Raw genomic sequence first — 24,167 nt, forward strand, 5'->3', positions numbered from 1 at the left:
ATCACACCACTTCATTGCTGTTCTCCCATAACAGCTGTGACATTTAATGGTACATATAACACTCGTTACCGCCATAGTGTTAAAGTGTTTACTCTTAGCAACAATTCATAACGAGATCAAACATTTTACGTGTCTATTGAACACTTAACAAATATGATTTTACGACTGCTTCTCTGATTTTGGGCGAGTAACGATGTTCTTGTAGCATATAAGTGAGCGAATGTTATTACAGGCCACGTTTAGCAATATTCCAATACTATCTATGAGAAGTGAGCTTCACATATACAGGGAACAGACCACGCACCTACTCCAGATAAACGATCACCAGAGACAAAAGTACAACAGGCTGTTCTGCTGCAGCTCCAACGTAAAGGGGCGGTGGGGTAGCCTAGTTGTTAAATCGTTCGCTCATCATGACGCAGTCCCGGGTTCGATTCCTCAATGTATGAGCCCATTTCTGATGTCACCCGCCGTGATATTGCTGGAATATTGCTAAACGCGGCGTAAAACTAAACTAGAGTCTCACTCACTGTAATATAATGCAAAGCGCATACCCATCTAAGTCCAGCTATACCTCGGTATTTAATTTGATCACCGCGGTACATCTGGACTTAGATAGATACGCGCTTTGCCTATTGTCCCTTAAGTGTCAGTAGACATACAAATGATTCATTCACGAATAAAAACCACGCACTCTAATCCATTTAACATTGGTGGGATTGGGTTGTGGATGCTGCATCTCACTGAAAACCATTGACAACAGGTTTTCTCGAGAGGAGTAAGCAACTCCTGCTCTTCAGGTACGCCCACCACTCACACAATGTGCAGAAACGTATATATATATATATGTTTGTTAACACGGCATTCATGGAGGCACACCCTGCTTTGTGATGCGAACAAGGAATACATGAATAGCTTCTAAAATAGTTTACTATTTTAAAAAATCTAATTTTGAAACAATTCAAGATACACAAGTCCTAGATTACGGGATAGTCTGTCATACAGACCCTGAAACAAATATATCCAAGAAAGCCTATGCAAGTCTAGAATACGTGGCAAGTCTGAAAATGAAGAAAGTCTCGGGGCTCCTTTTCATTATATTTTATTTTCATTATTATGAACTGTTTTTTCTGTAAAATATGTTCATTTCAGAGACTAGTTGTTAGTCTAATTACGGGATAGAACACTTCTGAAGTGAACACATTTTAAAGAATGCTGAAACGTTTTTCGGATATGGTATGATCAAGGTCGTACACTATCTTGGACAGCAATTTTTGTTCTGTCTAAGATAAAGATTGACCCGAGATAATGTCTCACTCATTCATTGATAAACATGCGAGAAATATTTACCATACTAATTTTACTGAAGGTAAGAATATGTACATGTTATTGCTTATAGGTTCGTGAGGTGATTATGACTATGATTCGTTCGTACTACGGCTGTATGTATCGTCGTGAGATGCAGTCTCAAACGCTGTGGTCACAGAGGTGTGTTCAACCGCATATGCCTGGTACAGAATAGGGTCAAGGAGTTTTCACCATTCTAATGAAAAGAAACAACGTTAATCCTTTTCGAACCAAAGGTGACAGCCGAGTCAAATTGAAATTATTCACTTTCCTTGGCTAGTGAGTGAGTGGGTCTATGGGTGGGTGCTTGAGTGAGTGAGTGGATGCTTGAGTGAGTGAGTGGGTGGGTGTGTGGGCGACTGAACGAGTGGGTGAGTGAGTGAGTAAGCAAGGTCGACTAATGAGGTACTGATGGTAAATTTGAAATATTACTGAAAAGCAATGCTCATGGATTTTTATAAAAATACTCAAATCAGTAATTACGATATCACAATAAATAACATGTCAGGTGTCAGGTTATGACACCGCCGTCATACAGGATATTGCGGCGTCAAACAACAAACTACCCCCTGTACCTGGAACATTATTAATTGCATTTTTTCAGACAATAGGGATATCCACTGCCCTTCCCCCTCCACCTGATGACGTCACTGAGCATCACGGTAAGCGATCATCCCAATGTTTATGATTGTTTGTGATGCGCAAACAACTTTTTCTACACAGGTTAAGACTTGTCATTTGTGAAAGGCATTACAACGGTGTTTATAGGCGTTGTTTTGTCAGCTAGGCAACTGAGGAACTTTGGTAAGAAAAGGTTACATTAATGCTAAATTAAATCATACACATAGAAAAGGAATGTGTGTGGAAAGTTTGTTACGAGAAAATAATCCATAGGCTCACTTTGTCATAGTGCCCGGAATATTAATGTAACGAGCAGTCATAATATGTATAACGGTTAGCGTGGAGTATAAATATTTTATACTCGCAATGGTATATATCTGCAGGTTGTAGCCTGTGTCCATTCTCATGGCAGTAGACTTGACCGTAGGGGTTAGATTGTTCACCCATTCGTCCTGAGGCCTATTTTCGCCCACGGTCAATAAAAAAATGACAATGGGTGAATATTAAACTCAGTTGTTACAAGGGGCGGTGGAGTAGTTAAAGCGTTCGCTTGTCACGCCGAAGACCCGTGTTCGATTCATTATTGGTTATAATGTGTGAAGCCCATTTCTGTTTTTCGCTGAGGGGATTTTATTGGTATATTATTAAAAGCGGCGTAAAAAATACTTACACATTTTCCATTAACCCGAGTAACCATTTAGACCAACTGTTCACTGTAGTTATATTATTCTTCACTCTGAGCTCAGTTGAATATACCGACTGGGGCTATATTCCGGGTATACGAAGTCCCTAGCAACCTATAAGCAACACATGGATTGGGTGGTCAGACTTATTGAATTGATTGATACAGGGTCCTCGAATAGCGAACGATTCTTACAATAGCAATCACTGAGTCTAGACGAGACTTGTTGATTGTGAGGCCGTCATCATGCAATAGCTGCAATATTGCTGACAGCGGGGTTAAACAACATAGCAAAACATATACATGTATATAAATAAGTCCATCACTGTCTGCACAAGAGTACATGTGTCCCAATATATCTGACAGGGAGTTCATATCTAGGGTACATTCTGGCGGCCAGACATCCTATGTGTATGTGACGGAGCCACTCCCGTCGCGACAAAACCGTGCACCTGCAAATTATGTTCATTGACGACATCACATCCACCTGACCTTCCAAGATGCTTCGCTAAAGAACCAAAAGCACCGACAGTATTTTATCAGACGATAAAGAAAACTTTCTGCTTCGTACTGCATTGGCGTCACTACGCCATTTAAACGTAACCTTGGTAACTGACGTCACAATGCATGTACAGTGTTCTAGCGTTGACGTAGATTTCGAAGCCCTCCTAGTGTTAAGATGGTCGTAAGTGCCATACATTAACATTAACTTACGACTGTCTTAGCGCTAAGAGAGCTTCGAAAATCTAGGCCCTGCAGTACAATACCTTCGTAGCACCCCGTTTCTTGGTTTGCAGTTGCTTCACTCGGCTAACATCACAGGTGGAAACATTACGTTTAACCCTTTTCGACGGAAGAAACTGTTTCGTTTTGTCCCACAACACAACAGCGACACGACAACGTTCGCTAACTCAGTCTATGTCCACAGTCCATCAATGTTTCGGTGGAATGTCGCGTGACTAGTCAGCTTCATCTTGATATACTACGTTGGTAGTAGAAGTGTGACATTCATATTACCCTATATGGTTTACGATGATCACAGATGTAATTAAAATAAAATAGAGAAGATATTTAGTCCGAACGTAAACCGTCTTCAAACTGTTTATCATTTGTATTCATGGTAACATGCGTCTTAACTTAGGGGGGCAGACACGTCAAAAGAACAGCACGTCAGTTAGACCTGAACGAGGATTGTAAATTTGGGTCAGTGACACCGTCAATTTTCTGCGTTTTTTCTGCCTAGATTAATCGTCAGCAGGAATGTATTAATTGCCCTGAACCATCATAACGCAAGCATCTCCGTGCTTTAACTGTTAATAGTTCAGGGAAAAACTGTACTTTATAACACTATATATGGGGGTAGAGCGAACTGTCTTTCTTAAATTATCGTCCATTCAAGGACCTAGCGAGTGTGTTAATCTGAAGTGATTTCATGTTCAGTATGCATAACTCCTCCCTCTTCCCTTCAGTCCAAGCCGACAGTGAAGAGGTGCTTGTCTGTAGCCTGTCTTCAAACACCTGCTCGCTGAATGACCGAGGCAACCTACAGATAGAGTTCTCTGCCCTTGGTAAGGTCTTCAACCTTCACCTTGTCCCAAGCCAGCCTCTTTCTTCCGCCTACGGTGATTATGGGATACCAGTCATGATCTGGGGAAAAGAGAGGAAGAAGGTCAAGATGCTGAAATTTCAAGAGGTTAGAATAAAGAGAGTTCCGTTGTTCTAATTCAGTCAACGCTGGTGACGAGAAGTGGTGGTTGTTGACGTAGTGTTTGGTTGTAGATGTAGATTACACATATAGATGTAAAAATACATAGAGTTGGCCTTTTTTTGTTTTACCCCGCATTGAGTAATTTGCAAGTGATATCATGGCGGGGAATGTGACAGTAGAAATAGAAGTCGTGGTTAATGAGCATTTACATATTGATAGTGTTTTTAGTTTGGTTTGGTTTTGGTTTTACGGCGCACTCAGCAATATTCCAGCTATATGGCGGCGGTCTGTAAATAATCGAGCCTTGACCAGATTTTCCAGTGATCAACAGCTATCAACATCATGATCATCTACGCAGTTGGGATTCGATAACATGTGCCATCTACGTCAGCGAGCCTGACCACCCGATCCCGTTAGTCGCCTCTTGCAAGCATGGTTTACTGACGATCAATTCTAACACAGATCTTCACGGGTATAATATATTGATAATGAAGAGTATAGTCAATGTTTAAGGTGGTAAGAATTAGTATGAACAAGTTACTCACAAATATAGTGATACAATTGTGACGAATACATTTAAAGTATATACGTGTACAAAATTCACCGGCATGCAGGCATGTAGGAATGTTTCTCAGAAACATACTCCTGCAAGAGCGTGCGCGTATGTGTGCGCAAGAGCGTGTGCTTGTGTGTGTGCAAGAGCGTGTGCTTGTGTGTGTGTGTGTCTGGCTGAGTGGTCAACAACACTAATTCAGAATCTTCCAAACATTGAGTCCATGTCCGATGGCAAATTTGTTATGACAGCATTGAACAACATGCTGCCAAAAACCATTACGTTGTTAACCGTTCTGGCCATCTTTCATCCGTGAGGCAATTAAAATGACAACTCTGAAAAGCATAATATTCGCATTTGTATAAAAAGTTATATTGATTCCTAAGTTCTTTCGCAGCGGCTGTGCTGGTGTATATGTTGATGTTGGCCAATAGATGGAAGCACTGGGCAAGTTCTTCACGGCAAAATGCAGAATTAGTAGCAACAGGTGCCCCAGTGCTAGGGCTTGGCATGTACAGACAACGTTTACTGCTAACTGTGCTAATATTAAACAACCAGAGACAAGAAACGCTTTCAAGTTTTCTTCATGTTATCTGTAGGGGCGGCGGGGTAGCCAAGGGTTAAAGCGTTCGCTTGTCACGCCGAAGACCCGGGTTCGACTCCCCAAATGGGTACAATGTGTGAAACCCATTTCTGGTGACCACCGCCTTGATATTGTTGGAATATTGCTAAAAAGTGGCGTAAAACTAAACTCACTCACTGACTCACTCCTGTTTTCTGTAGCACAACATTCACTTCTACCATGATCAAAACACCCTCGGCGCTTTTGCAGTTCAGTTCCACGTGTCTGCTAATGGAACCCAACTCATATCTCTGGTAAGACAGGATGTAAAGATTAATTAATCAGTATTGTCATAGACGACCAAAGCGTGGTGAGGTGGAAATATGTGGTCATTTGTACATAATAGGTCACTTTAAAATATAAAAACAAACGGAACGATACTATATACAGTTAAGTCATTTATGACAATGTTAATCAAAGATGTGTAAACCCTCGTATAGCCCGTGTTGGCGATCTATTCTATATTGTATTGTCTTCTTTAATTAAAATGTTTTAGTTAAACATGCTGGTTTTATATTCATATCTATGATACTCTAGTATTTTACTGTCCATTGTCGACAGGTTTTACTCTTCAAAATGTTTTCATTTTTATTGCATAAATTGTTTTCGTCACGATATGGCTGAGATATTACCGATATATCGTTAAATATTAACTCACTAACTCACTATTCTATTACATGACACGAACACCTTCTCTTATTCTTAAGAAATCTCTGCCAAGAGCTGAGTCGATTGTACATTTATATCTCTAAAGCTTCGTTTTGTGTATTGTGGAAAGTTAAAACTATCCCTGTCACAAGTAGATTGTTGGTGGTAATGTATATTTTTAAGGACGGCATCGTGCCTGGTACTGACTACGACGTGGTTGTCAGTCCTGTACGGACTCCAGGTTCCAGATGGGCGCAGGATGGCGGCGTCACATCTCGGCACAGAATCTTGAAGAGAATCGCTGACAAGACTTCACATACTGTAAGTGTTTGATGCGCCTGTAAAATATCGGTTACCCGCCCCTCAAGTTCATCTCCACAACTCACTTTCCTGACCGTTGTTGAATATGCAAAGCTATGAATATATCAGTGAGGTGAGGTGAGGTGAAATTGGGTTTAACGTCGTACTTGATAATATTTCGCTCATATGACGACGTGCATGCGTGTGTATGTGTATGTGCGGCTGCTTGTACTAGCCCAGACTAAATAAAGCTGGTTTTATAGTGCTAGCCCACTGAGATACCATGCCGCAGTGAAGCATGAATACCCCACTCAGACACATTATACTGACTCCGAGCCGACCAGTCCTTGTTGTACCCATTAATGCCGAGCGCCAGGCAGGGACCAACAAGTACCATATTAACGTCTTTTGGTATGAGGCGGTCGGGGAGAATATATCAGTAAGTTCGTATAGCTGAAAACGATATATCTGTACGACAACCAGAGCTATTATACGCCTCCGTATGTATCACAGATATAAGGGAATTCCGGAGAATATGATGGTTTCTTCCCCTCATTGTTCCCCTCCCTTATGTGAGTGAGTGAGATGGGTTTTACACCGTTTTAGCAATATTCCAGCAATATCACGGCGGAGAACACCAGAAATGGGTTTCACACATTGAACCCATGTATCGAACCCGGACTATCGACGTGCCAAGCGAACGCTTTAACCACTAGGCTACCCTCTCTCTTGTGTGTCACCTCCAGATGAAACTCAACGATTAGCATCATAAGCTTGTGTTTATGAATCATTATTAATGTTATATTTTGAATGTATATTTTATACTTCTATAGATATATAGTCTGTTAAGCAAGTGAATAATAGTTACTAAGAATCTGTTAAGATTAAATATTTTGGTAAAAAGCGAACCCTTTAAACCCGGAAACCCGCCTAAAGAACACAAATACATCGAGGATATACATCTAATACGGGCGATTTCATCATATATCGGTACTCATAGTTCAGCAACTGAAAGCTCCAACATCGAGTGAAATCTATATACATTTGAATCTATTTTCGGTTCTCAAAATTATTAATATGGCAAATGCCACCTTGTAGTGGAGTTAGAGATTGGGGTCAGAACCGGATAATATGTTGGAGATATGAGTAAATTCGAGACAAAGGGGCTGACTTAACGTATCGGTACAGCCGCATACAAGGACGTCGAATTGTGTCCAGTCGCTTGTTATGTTTTCAACAGTGTATATGTAAATTACTATATAATATTATATCCGAGTCATCACCCCTAATGTATCTAAGAGACGATTACTCTAATTTGAGTAATCTGCACATATGCTGCAACGACCATTTCACGAGTGATTGCTCCAATCACTTCGTGGACATAAACCTTAGGTGATAAACCGTGAGAGTCATTAAATTATGGCTAGTTATCAGGATGCTAGTTTCAAACCTCATGGGTAAAATATGGACGTTTGGTGACGTCAGGGCGGACTGTTCTCTTTTCAAACAACGTCTTTCTAAATATGACGTCAGATCTCCTCATCTTCAGGATATGATCATAAGCGTGTGTGCGTGTGTGCGTGTGTGTGACGCGAATGCTTTTGATAAACCCTATTCTTGTTCATAAGCTCGACGTAGGTAAAATCCGTGACGCTTCAGGTTAGAATCGGTCTTCAGCGACCCATGTTTCTCGTAAGAGGCGACTAACGGAATCAGATGGTTAGGCTCGCTGACTCAGTTGACACATGTCATCGTATCCCACCTGGATTTCTTATGGAAACTCGATTATCTACAGACCACCTTCATAAAGCTGGAATATGGCTAACTGCGGCATAAACCAAAACAAAAAACCAAAACAACAACATACAAACGAAAATACTGTTTTCGAGGAGTATATGAATTAATGTAAAATTACACATAAGAAAATTTGCTCTGTAAATAGACAGGTCGCGGGAACTGTCAGTAATACTACCCACGAGAGTATTTTATTTCACATTTATGCTTTTTACAGTTTCATCATATCTATATTTAGTAACAATTACACAGTTTCGCAACACGTCTAGTCATGTCTGGACACTTCCGTTAGGAAACTGCCTAATTGAATATTACAAACAGATTTCTCATTGGTTGAACCAGTTGCAAATGCAGTGCAATATTTGGATTGGCAGATACCCTCTAACCTTTCTATTTTATGAACAATTTTCCATCTTGACATCTCGGGGGTCGGCCATTTATTACCCATTGCTGGGTGTCAGTTTTTTATGTACTAATTATGAACCGACAATACCGACACCACCAGTGTATGAAATAAGCCCCAAAACCAACCAGACTGTTACCAGCCCAAAATGGATTTAACCAGACCAAACACCAAGATAAAGTGAATTTACTCAGGTGTATGGAACCAGACCATCGGGCTGGCAAGCTGTAAATTTAGACCGTCCATCAGAAATCTAGCCCGTCTCGGGCGGTCGGGGGCCATATTTTATACACTGCCGACACCCCTCCAAACCCCCACCCCTGACACCGTCCCCGCTCCTAATGCTAGTCCCTTCTCTATGTCCTTGCACATTTGTTCGTGGAGTTCACCGGAGAGACAAAGTTCAATACAATACAATAAACAACTTTTATAACGAACACGACCCGTGAAGGCCCGGGTTACAATTGATCTTCAGCAACCCATGCTTGTCGTAAGAGGCGACTAACAGGTTGGGTGATCAGACTCGCTGACTTAGTTGACACATGTCATCGGTTCCCAGTTGCGTAGATTGATGCTCATGCTGTTGATCACTGTATTGTCTGGTCCAGACTCGATTATTTACAGACTGCCGCCATATAGCTATGAGTGCAGCGTAAAACTAAACTCACTCACTCACTCACTATTATAATAGCGAACACCTTATAACGAACTGACGGATATATCGACGCACGTTTTAGGTCAAGGCCAATGTTATATATTTCATTCGAAATGCGTATAACGATTCGTCGAACATTGGTTATAACGAATTAACATTTGTGGTCCCTTAAGTTCGTTACAACCGTAGTTTACTGCACATTATATCGTCCATTTCATCATGATTATCCCCAAAATATGGAATATGGGGATGGTGGATGGAGTAAACTAATTCTCAACGGAGTTATTTCCCCTATCCAGCCGTTACTGTTATTGCATTTTGTCCCATAACCGGCTGTTAGATTAATCAATCGAGGGAACAGATTCCCTACTGATGCCGAGTGACCATATACACTCGTGTTTTGAGTGGGTTATATACGACATCATCTCTCTCAAAGTAAATGAATAATCTGAAGCCCGATGATCGGGCTATGTAGAGTGGAAACGCTACTAGGGAAAATATCTAATAAAGATGTCAGCTATCACTCAATATCATATATATGTCATTTAAGTTTTGATTACTTTTTGATAAAATTGTTGAGCGTCTTCGAAGGTCAATCGTGAAAATGCCAATTCTTATCACGCAGCTGGATGAGCAGAAAAGGTATTTGTCAACCGCCATGAAATAATAATATATATGATATATATTATGAGTAATTTATATAATGGAATCGCTGTTTCGATATTCTACTGATACAGACCCGTTAAGATCCGGGTTTGAATTTGCCTTCAGTAACCCATGCTTGTCGTAAGAGGTGACTAACGGGAATGGGTGGTCAGGACTCGCTGACTTGGTTAACAAATGTCATCGTATCCAGACTCGATGATGTACTGACAGCCGCCCTATAGCTGGACTATTGCTGAATGCGGCGTAAAACTAAACTCACTCACTCACTCATGATATTCATACATAGTCTTATGTTTGCGCCACAGTTATGTTCAGTATATTTGTCAACAATTCATTCATTCATATTATATCAGTCATTCATTCATTCATTCATTCGTTCATCCATCCATCCGTCCATACAGTCATCCATCCATCCACCCATCCATCAAACCATTTATTTATTTATTTCAAACTGTATAACTTTTTACATTTTAAGCAACCATTTTCCATGATACATTTTTACAATACCATTTGGACAGGAAGTGATGAATATTTTACAGTGGAATTGTGGTTTCTGTTCAAGATACCACCCTCCCACCATGGCCCCCGGGACACGCACACAACCACTGCCTCACCCACGGGCTCGGTGTCAGGCACAGTGGAGGTTCTCGTGTGGACAGACTACTCCATGTACCAATCGTTCCTCAAACAAGTCGGTAGTTATGGCAACATAGACATGGAGATCACGTGGTACGTCGCTGTGCTCCTGAACGCAGTAAGACCTTTCCTGATTCGCTCATATCGCATTACTCGCTAATGAAAATGGGAGAATGTTAACGACCTTTTTAATCATCGTATAACATGTTTACATGGTGTTCCCGCCCTTGTGTAAATTGTGTCTGGATTTCCTGCATTGTCGTATTCGAAACTCCATTCAAGAACAGATATTGGGACGCTTTCACACTCACGTTTCCCTGCAGCAGTTGACCAGAAACCCATGTTAGATAGTAACCTTTACCTTATAGCTTTGACTCTGTGAAATGAAATATTTTACGGTGGGGTTAATATGTTGAAATGGCTTTTGATGTATGGTAGAAAGGAAACCAGAGGTTATTTTCACTTTCCTGCAGTTAACGAAATCATACGTTTGCCTAAAACTGGTAGAATTTAGGAGTATACGTACAGTTAATGGCACCGCTGCGAGGTGAGGTGGGGTGGAATTGGGTTTAACGTCGTACTTAAGAATACTTCGCTCATATGACGACGTGCATGCGTGTGTATGTGTGGCTGATTGTACTACCCCAGACTTAAGCTGGTTTTATAGTGCTAGCTCACTGAGATACCATACATTTAAGCATGGATACCACACTCAGACACATTATACTGACTCCGAGCCGACCAGTCCTTGTTGTTCCCATTAATGCCGAGCGCCAGGCAGGGACCAACAAGTACCATATTTTAACGTCTTTTGGTTCCCCGTGGCCGGGTATTAAACCCGCGACTTTCCGTTCTTCGGGCGGACGCTCTAACCACTACACCACGGAGGCGGTCAGCACCACTGTGTCGAACATGTGTTGAACCTATGACTGTCTCGAAGTAAAAGTAATGTTTTCCATACGCTTCATTTTTTCGGCTGTATCGAACTTCGGATTACTCGAAGTATTTCACGCAATTCCTTCAACTTCGACACATCGGAGTTTGACTATTTCTTGATGAGAGACACTTAGTCTAGTAAGCTTGGATCAATGTTCAAGATAATCTTCTTCATACTTGCATCCATTGGTCCAATTGGTCTTCGTTAGGGGATCGGGTGGTCAAGTTCGTTGTCTTGATTGATGAATATCATCATGTCCCAAATTGCGAAGAGCAATGCAGGCATCGGATTGTCTGGTGCAGCCTCGATTAATGACAGACTGTCACATAGCTGAGGTATTGCTGAAGCCGGCGTTAAACAACAAACAACCCAACTCACCCGAAGGGTATCTCAGAGTATACATCGACATTGAGTTTTAGGCCATGGTTTCACCTGGTGACATCACTGACTTTCAGAGATCCCTTTGTATATTACACTTGTTCTGCCTTTGACATACATTAGTGTCTGTTTCGACAGATTACAGAGATTGGTTAGTTTTTGGCTTTGAGGGCGCTGATGCAGCCTAGTGCTTTAAGCGTTGGCTCGTCACGCCAATGATCCGGTCTTGATTCTTCAACTGGTACAATAGGTGAAGCACATGTTTGGTAGCCTCGATTCCTCACATCAGTACAATAGTGATTTCTCATTCCTTGTGTCCACTGCCCTGAAATTGATGGTGATCCCAAATACTGGAATATGGCTTAATGCGGCGTAAAACCATCCTCACGTCTTGATTGCTTGGCATTGACGTTATATACTGATGAAAACAAATTAGGGAACGCATGAAAGTATAGCTGTTCCTGTATTCATTTCCATGTTTCTTTGCAAGCTTTGAATTGTACTGTGGTTGAAAATCTGGGAATATATAATAAACAGGAAAACTTGTACTTTCATGTGTTCCCTTATTTATTTCCATCAGTATCTTATATTTCCTGTAACTGGTAACTCTGTTTTTCCTAGGCAGACAGGATATACAAGGATGGTATACGAGACCCTACTCTCAACATCTCCCTTACCCTGGCTGGAACTGTTGTGTGCACTGTAAGTTGTTGTATTTACCATAGCAGCCAGGTTGTATTACACTGTAACACTGTACAATATGTCACCGGAGAGCTGGAAATCTCACCTGGAATTAATGGGTTAATGTACTAACAGGACTGAAGGTCAACGACCTGACTGACGGCTTTGTTGATGTCACGTATAGACATCAAGGCTGACGTATTTCCGTTACGTACGTTTTTTAAGGTTGGCGGTCTTACGTCACGTAAAGGCTTCAATGTATTTACGCTACGTATAGGTTTTCAGGTTGACGTATTTACGTTATGTATAGATTTCAAGATTGACGTATTTTCGAAGTGTACATGCTTCAAGGTTGACGTATGTACATCACATACACGATTTAGGATGGACGTACTTACATCATGTACGTCTGATAGATACTTGCGTCACACTTTAAAATTGACGAATTTAGGTCACGTATAGGCTTCAAGGTTGACGTATTTACGATACGAATAGGCCTAAATACTGACGTATTAACGTAGCGTACAGGGCTTCAAGATTGACGTATTTACGTAGCGTACAGGCTTCAGCGTACAAGGCTTCAAGGTTGACGTTTTTACGTAGTGTACAGGGCTTCAAGGTTGACGTTTTTACGTAGTGTACAGGGCTTCAAGGTTGACGTAGTTACGTAGCGTACAGAGACTAGATTTTCGTAAGTTAATGTTAATGTATGGCACTTACGACCATCTTAACACTAGGAGAGCTTCGAAAATCTGGGTCCAAGGCTTCAAGGTTGAGGTATTTACGTAGCGTATAGGCTTAAGCGTACAGGCTTCAAGGTTGACGAATTTACCTCGCGTACGCGTTTTAAGGTTGACGTATTTACGTCACGTAGCGCCAAACCTGACGTATTCATTTTACGTACATTCTTCAAATGTTGACGGGTTCCATCACTTACAGTCTTGGAGACTTGTTAATAACATACACGATACATCTATATAGGAATATTAAACGTAAATATGTTCACGGACTAACAGGTTAAAAAAAAAAAATGCCAACTACTAACTAACATGATTTTCGTAGCTTTTTATCTAAGGGGTGTCGCTATTTTGGCCTTAACATATTCATTGACATATTTAGAACTATGTGCATTGATTACATATATAAATTATGCAAATTATAATAGAATATATATACAAAGAAACTTGAACCACAAGGTATTAATGCTTTTTTTAAAAATAATTTTAGTGTAGTTCGATGATATACTGTATTGATGACAATCATTCAATCAGTTATTGCTGAACATACATTTCCCAGCATCCTCATTTACAACGACTATGCTAAAAATCAATGTCTTCATCAGTTTACGAATCTGGTAAATATACGTTACACAGTGTCATGATGCTTGACGCTCATGATGTCAATCACTGGATCATTTGGTCCAGATTCGATCATTTACCGATCACCGTCGTTTAGCTGGAACACTGCTGAGTACGGCGTTATACAACAAACGAACAAACACAGTGTCAATGTTGGACTCAGAGAAGCGCGGAACTCATACACATATACTGTATTATATTTTCCTTAAATATTGAGTGTTGGTAGATGAATGAATTTGGTAAACTTGGGAAAAGAACATCGTGATTACCTTTCTTCTTTGATACAAATGGCATGTCTGTGAGACAAGAGCTGAATAACGAAATGATTAACGATTTAGTTCATCTCCAGACTCCGGAGTGTTCCCGCTTCACCGAGAATCACCGCATCAACGACACCGTCAACAACCACATCGCGCTTGACGACTTCGCCGTCCAACTCAGTGAAGCCTACAAGGAGGCCAGAATTCACTTCCGGTTTGATCAGGCCACTGCTTTGACCAGGTATTTGTTGAGTGAGTGAGTGAGTGAGTGCAATATCCGCAATATTACCAGTTGAGGGTAATTCTGTAGACGAGTAAAGATGCACACCTAAAACCAGCCATTCTTTTATCCCGAATTTGAGAAAAGATTTATCTTGATTGTAGAAACGGCAGGGACAAGATAAAACACTCTTGTCCTGTTGTTCCTGATATAGCCTTGAGTGCCTACATTGTACACGTCACCTCGAAGTCGTTCAATGTTGGGGCGGCGGGGTAGCCTAGTGGTCAAAGCGTTGGCTCGTCACGCCGAAGACCCGGGTTCGAATCCCCACATGGGTACAATGTGTGAAGCCCATTTCTGGTGTCCCCCGCCGTGATGTTGCTGGAATATTGCTAAAAGCGGCGTAAAACCAAACTCAGTCAGTCAGTCAGTCGTTCAATGTTGCCTGCAATCGTCCTCCCAAACTAAGCTGAAATTGAAACATGAAAAACTAATAGTATCACCTAGATACAGGCGATAGGTAGCCAAGTGGTTAAGGCGTTCGCTCCTCACACCGAAGACCTAGGTTCATTCCCCACATGAGTACAATATGTGAAACCCATTTCTGGAGTCTCCCGCTGTGATATTGCTGGAATATTGCTAAAAGCGGCGTAAAACTAAAACTCACTCACCTGAATACAGGCAAACACCATTGCGTAAAGTTGAAGGGACCTAAGTAGATATTTCGAGTTATCTGACGTTCGGCACAAATAATAAATAGACAAAGCCTAAGACGGGACCTAGCTTTCACTTCGAGAAAACCTAAGTTCGACACATTAATGTTCAACAAAACGGTGTTTGTAACTCAAAACTTTCGTTTAAACTTCAGACTGGACCTTGTCGACCCAAACGGAACGCCGATAGGTAAGTGATTTTTTTCCACACAAATTGAAGCAACTGAGAAACAGTTAAATCGCAACAATGAAACACGTAATTGGCAGTTTACCATCTATAACCGTGTTTTCCTCATCTCTCGTGAACAGTTTGGTGTGAAATGGTGAAGAGGACGTTTTGATTGTATCCTAATTTTCACGTTGACATGTCAAAAGATAACTTTAAGCAATAACGTTCGGAAGATGATGATTAAATTTATCCTCAGAACACTCGTAAACCTGTTCCTATTTTGTAAGCTTGTTAAGCATGTGTAGCTGTATTATTTTATTGATTTGCGTAAATTTGTCATAAACATTACATAAATAATATTTGTTATGAATACATATGCATAACCAGAACTCTTTTCAAGGCATAGATTTCGTCGTTATGCATCTAAGAGTGAGTGAGTGAGTTTGGTTTTACGCCGCACAGCAATATTCCACCAATATGGTGGCGGTCTGCAAATAATCGATTCGGGACCAGACAATCCAGTGATCTGCATCATGAGCATCGCGATCGATCTGCGCAGTTGGGAACCGATGACATGTGCCAACCAAGTCCGACCACCCGATCCCGTTAGTCGCCTCTTACGACAAGCATGGGTTACTGATGATAAATTCTAACCCGGATCTTCACGGGTTTAATACAGTGTATAGAAGTTCAGTTTAACGTAGATGCAGAGGTGGAGCCGATGGAGTTTCCAGATGTTTGTGAACCTCGTCCACGGCTGTGGCCAGACTAACATAATCAGCGTGAGTTGAGGATTTCAACCCACGGTCATAGGATTACGGCACGGTAAAGGCCAGTAAGGGAAGCAACTCTGCACAGACTTTGACGCCTTTTCACCGTACATCTTAATTGTCTTGTTTCTTTTTCGTAACCGAGGTGTATCCTTCACGGACAAAATATGCTCGCTCTACGATGGCAAGTCCTCCTCGCTGGTAGAAGACCAAGGGGCTTTCAGTTGTGTTGGAACAGTGGCTCACGAACTGGCGCACGTGTGAGTAAAGTCGGGTGTCAAGTGATCCAGAAAAGACAGTGAGTTAGTGAGTGGGTTCTATGCTGTTTTAAACAGTGATATCACTTGCTTGACAACGGCATTAGAATCTATGTCGGAGAAATATCATCATATTTCAGTGATATTATGTCAGCATGACAGCTTACCGTAGAGAAATATCGAAATAAGACCGGTTTGATATTTTATATTGGCCGAGTGGTGTCACCTTACGCTAGTTCGATTCTCTCTATGGTAACATTAAGACTGAAGCCCATTTCTTGTTTCCTGCTAAACACGGCGTAAAACATGCCCGCTTAATGACTCGTAAGTTAGTTGAAGTGTTCCATTTTGGTTAAACACACCAACTCGATTTTGGGACTGGAGGGTCCATGAATCGCAGGGTTCCACAGTGCCTAAGACACCGTACCCACTCCCAAAATGGTCAGGCTCGCTGGCTTGGTTGACACATGTCATCGTGTCACAATTGCGTAGAACGATGGATTGTTTGGTCCAGACTCGATTATTTATAGACATACTGCTGAGTACGAGATTAAACAACAAACCAACAAACCCAAAATGGTATTAACTCACAGTGGTATAGTTCATATGAAATGCAAAATATGAAGCATAATCCTTCATCTGAATATGTGTGACAGAATATGGTTTTACTGTTCTTTAACTACATTTCCACAATATCACTCCGGGCACACCACAAATGAGTTTCCTGTATTGTAGGCGTGTGGGCACAGTAAATATACACAAATAACTAATATTGGAACATATACGAGCATAAACTACTGATGTGGGTTCATTTGTACCATTAATCAACACTATTAACGTCTTAACACTATTAACGATGCATCTGATGTCGAACACCCTTCCATGGCATTATCCGATTTGCTCATGACATGATATTAAGCACCACTGAAGCTGTAAATTGAGATTTACTTCAACACTTGTATACTTGTATATGGTTTCATATTATGGAGATGTAATGCATATGCCAATATAGTGACTGAGATTAATTGCACTATTTTCTCTCGCAGGCTTGGTAGTGACCATGACGGGATGTACCGTGGCAGGGCGTGTTCCGCCGCGGATGGATACATCATGTCGCCTTTGTCACCACTTGTCAAAAACGGATTCGTTTTCTCACAGTGTTCGATTGATTCCATGAAGAAAAACCTGTTGTAAGTTAATTTATTCACACAAAAGCATTTAATGTTAACTATATTCGAACTTTATATTTCTGTTTCGAAAAATATAAGAAATTATATTTTCATAAAGATAACCAATAATTATTACTTCTTTGAGGGCAATTATATAATGACACATCTAAGAGAAACGATAGTTCTTCTTCACGTAATAAGGTCATAGACCCATTATTAAAAACATCATCTTGCAATATGGCGTTATAGAAATATTTGCCTTGACAAAACGGCTTGATAAAAGAATTGTGATAATTTCTTCATTACAGTTTCATGATCAGTGTTTGCTTGGAACACAAAGAAATGGTCAGCAAACGCAAATATACTAGAAATGAGTAAAATATATCACAAATAGATAAAGATTCGTATCCATTTTCGATACATGCGGTTTTATTATTGTTACATCTGCCGGTCTCAAAGTGTTAGAATATGTCGAAAGCAGTTAATAGTTTATAGTTTCACTCATTCGACAACCAAACCTTGTATTTTCATATAGCTTAAAAATTCAAGGATTTCAGTATCCTTGTTGAAATATATTTGCAGAAAATCAGTATTTGAACTTTGAGAGGGATGCAATCCTTGGTGTAGTGCTTACACCGTTCTGCATCAACTAAAACAGAAATTCAGGCCAGCGATCCCGTTAGTCAGGTCTTAATACGAGCATTGGTTGCTGGAGACCAATTCCAGACCGCATCAATTCGCGTTCTTACATGCTAAGACGTTGGTACCATGAACTTACCAGACACTGTGGCTTCTCTTACCTAAACTAACCATTGTATAACATTATTTAAAACTTAAATATGATACACTGGCGATCAGTTTTCACTAAATATGACGAAGACGAGACGTTACTCAAAACGAGGCCATTAACTCCCATGATGCACTTCGGGCGACTGATTTACTTGGACTGTAAACAAAACAAGCGCTGGAGGGCATTAGAGTCCTCGATGTTTTTTAAATGGACATCCGGAATCCTAAAATGACCTTTTCGTGACAAACACTAAAGATCATTTGTGGTACTTCGATTGGAGTAAGCTTTTACTTCTTGAACAAAGTACATTTTAGCAGGCATTACATTGGAAAATACATCCCCGTATCTTATTAATTGATTTATAACGTGATGCTTATAAATTGAAATGATCCTGTTACTACATGTACATTGATGATCGAATCACTGAGACGCTTGAAAACAGGCCATGGCTAGACGTAAAAAACATTAATAGTAGTTAAACGAAGGCCTGATATATCGATTCTACTCACATTCCAGTTTCTGCATACCGGAAGTTAACCATCGCTAGTGCGCAGATATAAAGGCATCCTGCCACTTCCTACAACTTCAGATCGCCTCCGGTCAATTTCTTAATCAACACAACACACCCTGTCACTTCCTCCAACAACACAGCCTGTCGTACCATTTCCTTCAAGAACAAGACACCCTAACATTTCCTCCGATACCTACCCTACAAATTCCCCAACAGTGTAACCTCTCCTGCCACTTCCTCCAACAATGCAATCTCTCCTACCATTTCCTTCAACAACACAATCTATCCTAACCCGTGAAGATCCGGGTTAGAATTTCAGCAACCCATGCGTTAGTGAGGGGCGACTAACCGGATCGGGTGGTCAGGCTCGCAATTTTGTAACCGTCCGAATCTAAACAAGATAAACCGGTCATCGAATCATTAACAGTTACCTAGGCCATTGCACCACTGTGAAACGCAAACAGCCAGGTCACCGAGCCTGACCACCCAATCCACCCGTGAAGATCCGGTTAGAATTGGTCTTTACCAACCAATGCTTGTCGTAAGAGGCGACTAACCGTATCGGGTCGTCAGGCTCGTTGACTTGGTTGACACCAGCCATCGTATCCCAATTTCGTGTACCAATGCTCATGCTGTCCATCACTGAATTGTCTGGTCCCGACTCGATTATTTACAGACCGCCGCTATGTTGCTGGAATATTGCTGAGTGCGGCGTTAAAGAACACACAAAACATACAGACAAATAATCTCTCCTGCCACGTACTAGAACACAACATTTTTGTGTTTAATTTTTTTTTATTACTATTTTACTACAACACAACCTCTGCTAACACTTCCTCCTACGACACAACTTCTGCTAACACTTCCTCCTACGACACAACCTCTGCTAACACTTCCTCCTACGACACAACTTCTGCTGTCACTTTTTCAAACAACACTTCCCACCACTTCCTCCAACCACAACCTCTACTACCATTTCCTCTAACTACAACCTCTACTACCACTTCCTCTAACCACAACCTCTACTACCACTTCCTCCAACCACAACTTATTCTACCACTTCCTCCTACAACGCAACTTCTTCTGTCACTTCTTCCAACAACACATCGTACCACTACCTCCAACAAACCACCCTCTCCTATCACTTCCTCCAACAAAAAACCCATGCTTGCCGTAAGACAGCCGCAATATAACTGGAACATTGCTGAGTGCGGCGTTAAACAACAAACCAACCAATCCCCCCAACAAACCACCCTCTCCTACCACTTCCTCTAACACAACCCGCCCTACAAGTCACATCAACTACACGACATATCCCGCCACAACTCATACTACTGACCGCCTCCATGGTGTAGTGGTTAGAGCGTCCGTCCGGAGAGCGGAAGATCGCGGGTTCGATCCCCGATCGCGTCATACCAAAAGACGTTAAAATATGTTACTTGTTGGTCCCTGCCTGGCGCTCGACATTAATTGGCACAACAAGGACTGGTCGGCTCGGAGTCACTGTATAATGTGTCTGAGTGGGGTATTCATGCTTCACTGCAGCATGGTATCTCAGTGAGCTAGCACTATAAAACCAGCTACAGTCTGGGCTAGTACAAGCAGCCGCACATACACATACACACGCATGCACGTCGTCATATGAGCGAAATATTCTGAAGCACGACGTTAAACCCAATTTCACCTCACCTCACCTCACCTCACCTCACCTCACCTCATACTACTACGTCCCCACAACAACTACCAATACAATACTCCCTACTACGCCTACCACGCCGTCAACTTCTTCCACTACGTACAGCAACACAACACCTCTAACGTCCATCATTTACACAACTCGAGCTGTCCGACCCTGTCTCATTGATTGTCACATTGCACAATGTTGTCTCGTCTGTGGACGGCATCAATTCGGACATCTAACAAAGACCGCGTTCGTTTTACAGAAAACAATCAGCCTACTGCGTTTACAACAAGGCGCCGGTGAATCACCTGTATGAATCTGTGTCGGCCACGATGCCAGGCCAGGTGTACAACGTGTCGCAGCAGTGTGAAGCAATATATGGGACTGATTTCTGTCTGGTGAGATTACAAACTAACATTAGTGCCATCACTGCCCTTTTACGTATGTACAATATCTCACAATAGTGTCGACCAATATATGGGACTGATTTCTGTGTGGTGAGATTACAAACCAACATCTAGCCCCTCTACATATGAACAATATCTCACAATAGTGTCGACCAGTATATGGGACTGATTTCTGTCTGGTGAGATTACAAACCAACATCTAGCACCTCTACGTATGTACAATATCTCACAGAAGTGTGGACTAAAATGTGGGACTGATTTCTGCCTGGTGAGATTACAAACTGATAGCTAGTGCCTTCACTGCCCCTCTACATATGTACAATATCTCACAATAGTGTCGACCAGTATATGGGACTGATTTCTGTCTGGTGAGATTACAAACCAACATCTAGCACCTCTACGTATGTACAATATCTCACAGAAGTGTGGACTAAAATGTGGGACTGATTTCTGCCTGGTGAGATTACAAACTGATAGCTAGTGCCATCACTGCCCCTCTACATATGAACAATATCTCACAATAGTGTCGACCAGTATATGGGACTGATTTCTGTCTGGTGAGATTACAAACCAACATCTAGCACCTCTACGTATGTACAATATCTCACAGAAGTGTGGACTAAAATGTGGGACTGATTTCTGCCTGGTGAGATTACATACTGATAGCTAGTGCCATCACTGCCCCTCTACATATGAACAATATCTCACAATAGTGTCGACCAGTATATGGGACTGATTTCTGTCTGGTGAGATTACAAACCAACATCTAGCACCTCTACGTATGTACAATATCTCACAGAAGTGTGGACTAAAATGTGGGACTGATTTCTGCCTGGTGAGATTACAAACTGATAGCTAGTGCCATCACTGCCCCTCTACATATGTACAATATCTCACAATAGTGTCGACCAATATATGGGACTGATTTCTGTCTGGTGAGATTACAAACCAACATCTAGCGCCTCTACGTATGTACAATATCTCACAGAAGTGTGGACTAAAATGTGGGACTGATTTCTGCCTGGTGAGATTACAAACTGATAGCTAGTGCCTTCACTGCCCCTCTACATATGTACAATATCTCACAATAGTGTCGACCAGTATATGGGACTGATTTCTGTCTGGTGAGATTACAAACCAACATCTAGCACCTCTACGTATGTACAATATCTCACAGAAGTGTGGACTAAAATGTGGGACTGATTTCTGCCTGGTGAGATTACAAACTGATAGCTAGTGCCATCACTGCCCCTCTACATATGTACAATATCTCACAATAGTGTCGACCAATATATGGGACTGATTTCTGTCTGGTGAGATTACAAACCAACATCTAGCGCCTCTACGTATGTACAATATCTCACAGAAGTGTGGACTAAAATGTGGGACTGATTTCTGCCTGGTGAGATTACAAACTGATAGCTAGTGCCTTCACTGCCCCTCTACATATGTACAATATCTCACAATAGTGTCGACCAATATATGGGACTGATTTCTGTATGGTGAGATTAAAAACCAACATCTAGCGCCTCTACATATGTACAATATCTCACAGAAGTGTGGACTAAAATGTGGGACTGATTTCTGCCTGGTGAGATTACAAACTGATAGCTAGTGCCATCACTGCCCCTCTACATATGTACAATATCTCACAATAGTGTCGACCAGTATATGGGACTGATTTCTGTATGGTGAGATTACAAACCAACATCTAGTGCCTCTAAATATGTACAATATCTCACAGAAGTGTGGACTAAAATGTGGGACTGATTTCTGCCTGGTGAGATTACAAACCTGATAGCTAGTGCCTTCACTGCCCCTCTACATATGTACAATATCTCACAATAGTGTCGACCAGTATATGGGACTGATTTCTGTATGGTGAGATTACAAACCAACATCTAGTGCCTCTAAATATGTACAATATCTCACAGAAGTGTGGACTAAAATGTGGGACTGATTTCTGCCTGGTGAGATTACAAACTGATAGCTAGTGCCATCACTGCCCCTCTACATATGTACAATATTTCACAATAGTGTCGACCAGTATATGGGACTGATTTCTGTATGGTGAGATTACAAACCAACATCTAGTGCCTCTAAATATGTACAATATCTCACAGAAGTGTGGACTAAAATGTGGGACTGATTTCTGCCTGGTGAGATTACAAACTGATAGCTAGTGCCATCACTACCCCTCTACATATGTACAATATCTCACAATAGTGTCGACCAGTATATGGGACTGATTTCTGTATGGTGAGATTACAAACCAACATCTAGTGCCTCTAAATATGTACAATATCTCACAGAAGTGTGGACTAAAATGTGGGACTGATTTCTGCCTGGTGAGATTACAAACTGATAGCTAGTGCCATCACTGCCCCTCTACATATGTACAATATCTCACAATAGTGTCGACCAAGTATATGGGACTGATTTCTGTATGGTGAGATTACAAACCAACATCTAGTGCCTCTAAATATGTACAATATCTCACAGAAGTGTGGACTAAAATGTGGGACTGATTTCTGCCTGGTGAGATTACAAACTGATAGCTAGTGCCATCACTGCCCCCTCTACATATGTACAATATCTCACAATAGTGTCGACCAGTATATGGGACTGATTTCTGTATGGTGAGATTACAAACCAACATCTAGTGCCTCTAAATATGTACAATATCTCACAGAAGTGTGGACTAAAATGTGGGACTGATTTCTGCCTGGTGAGATTACAAACTGATAGCTAGTGCCATCACTGCCCCTCTACATATGTACAATATCTCACAATAGTGTCGACCAGTATATGGGACTGATTTCTGTATGGTGAGATTACAAACCAACATCTAGTGCCTCTAAATATGTACAATATCTCACAGAAGTGTGGACTAAAATGTGGGACTGATTTCTGCCTGGTGAGATTACAAACTGATAGCTAGTGCCATCACTGCCCCTCTACATATACTCATGGAAACGAATAAGGGAACACATGAAAGTACAAGTGTATTCCACTGTGAGTGAAATTCTGGAAATAAATAAAGAAACACTTGTACTTTCATGTGTTCCCTTATTCGTTTCTATGAATATACATGTACAATATATCACAGCAGTGTGGACCAATATGTGGGACTGATTTCTGCCTTGTGAGATTACAAACCGATAGCTAGTTCTATCACTGCGCATCTCCATATGTACAATATCTCACAGAAGTGTGGACCAACATCTGTCT

General features: G+C 41.3%; 1 protein-coding gene across 1 annotated transcript in view; it reads left to right on the plus strand.

The window, feature by feature from the left end:
- Window positions 1-1,333: 1,333 nt before the first annotated feature.
- LOC124256978 (A disintegrin and metalloproteinase with thrombospondin motifs 18-like) overlaps window positions 1,334-24,167 on the plus strand; it is a 31,440-nt gene continuing 8,606 nt past the window's right edge. Inside the window, exons 1-12 of the mRNA XM_046690936.1 lie at window positions 1,334-1,369; window positions 1,952-2,009; window positions 4,120-4,343; window positions 5,695-5,787; window positions 6,365-6,502; window positions 10,562-10,753; window positions 12,572-12,652; window positions 14,339-14,490; window positions 15,338-15,372; window positions 16,267-16,381; window positions 17,425-17,568; window positions 20,792-20,927. Of these exons, the coding sequence (XP_046546892.1) occupies window positions 1,334-1,369; window positions 1,952-2,009; window positions 4,120-4,343; window positions 5,695-5,787; window positions 6,365-6,502; window positions 10,562-10,753; window positions 12,572-12,652; window positions 14,339-14,490; window positions 15,338-15,372; window positions 16,267-16,381; window positions 17,425-17,568; window positions 20,792-20,927 (1,404 nt within the window). The remainder of the gene's footprint in view (window positions 1,370-1,951; window positions 2,010-4,119; window positions 4,344-5,694; window positions 5,788-6,364; window positions 6,503-10,561; window positions 10,754-12,571; window positions 12,653-14,338; window positions 14,491-15,337; window positions 15,373-16,266; window positions 16,382-17,424; window positions 17,569-20,791; window positions 20,928-24,167) is intronic.

This window comes from Haliotis rubra, unplaced genomic scaffold (assembly GCF_003918875.1).
Source record: "Haliotis rubra isolate DU_JTF1 unplaced genomic scaffold, ASM391887v1 Scf646, whole genome shotgun sequence".
Taxonomy (NCBI): domain Eukaryota; kingdom Metazoa; phylum Mollusca; class Gastropoda; order Lepetellida; family Haliotidae; genus Haliotis; species Haliotis rubra.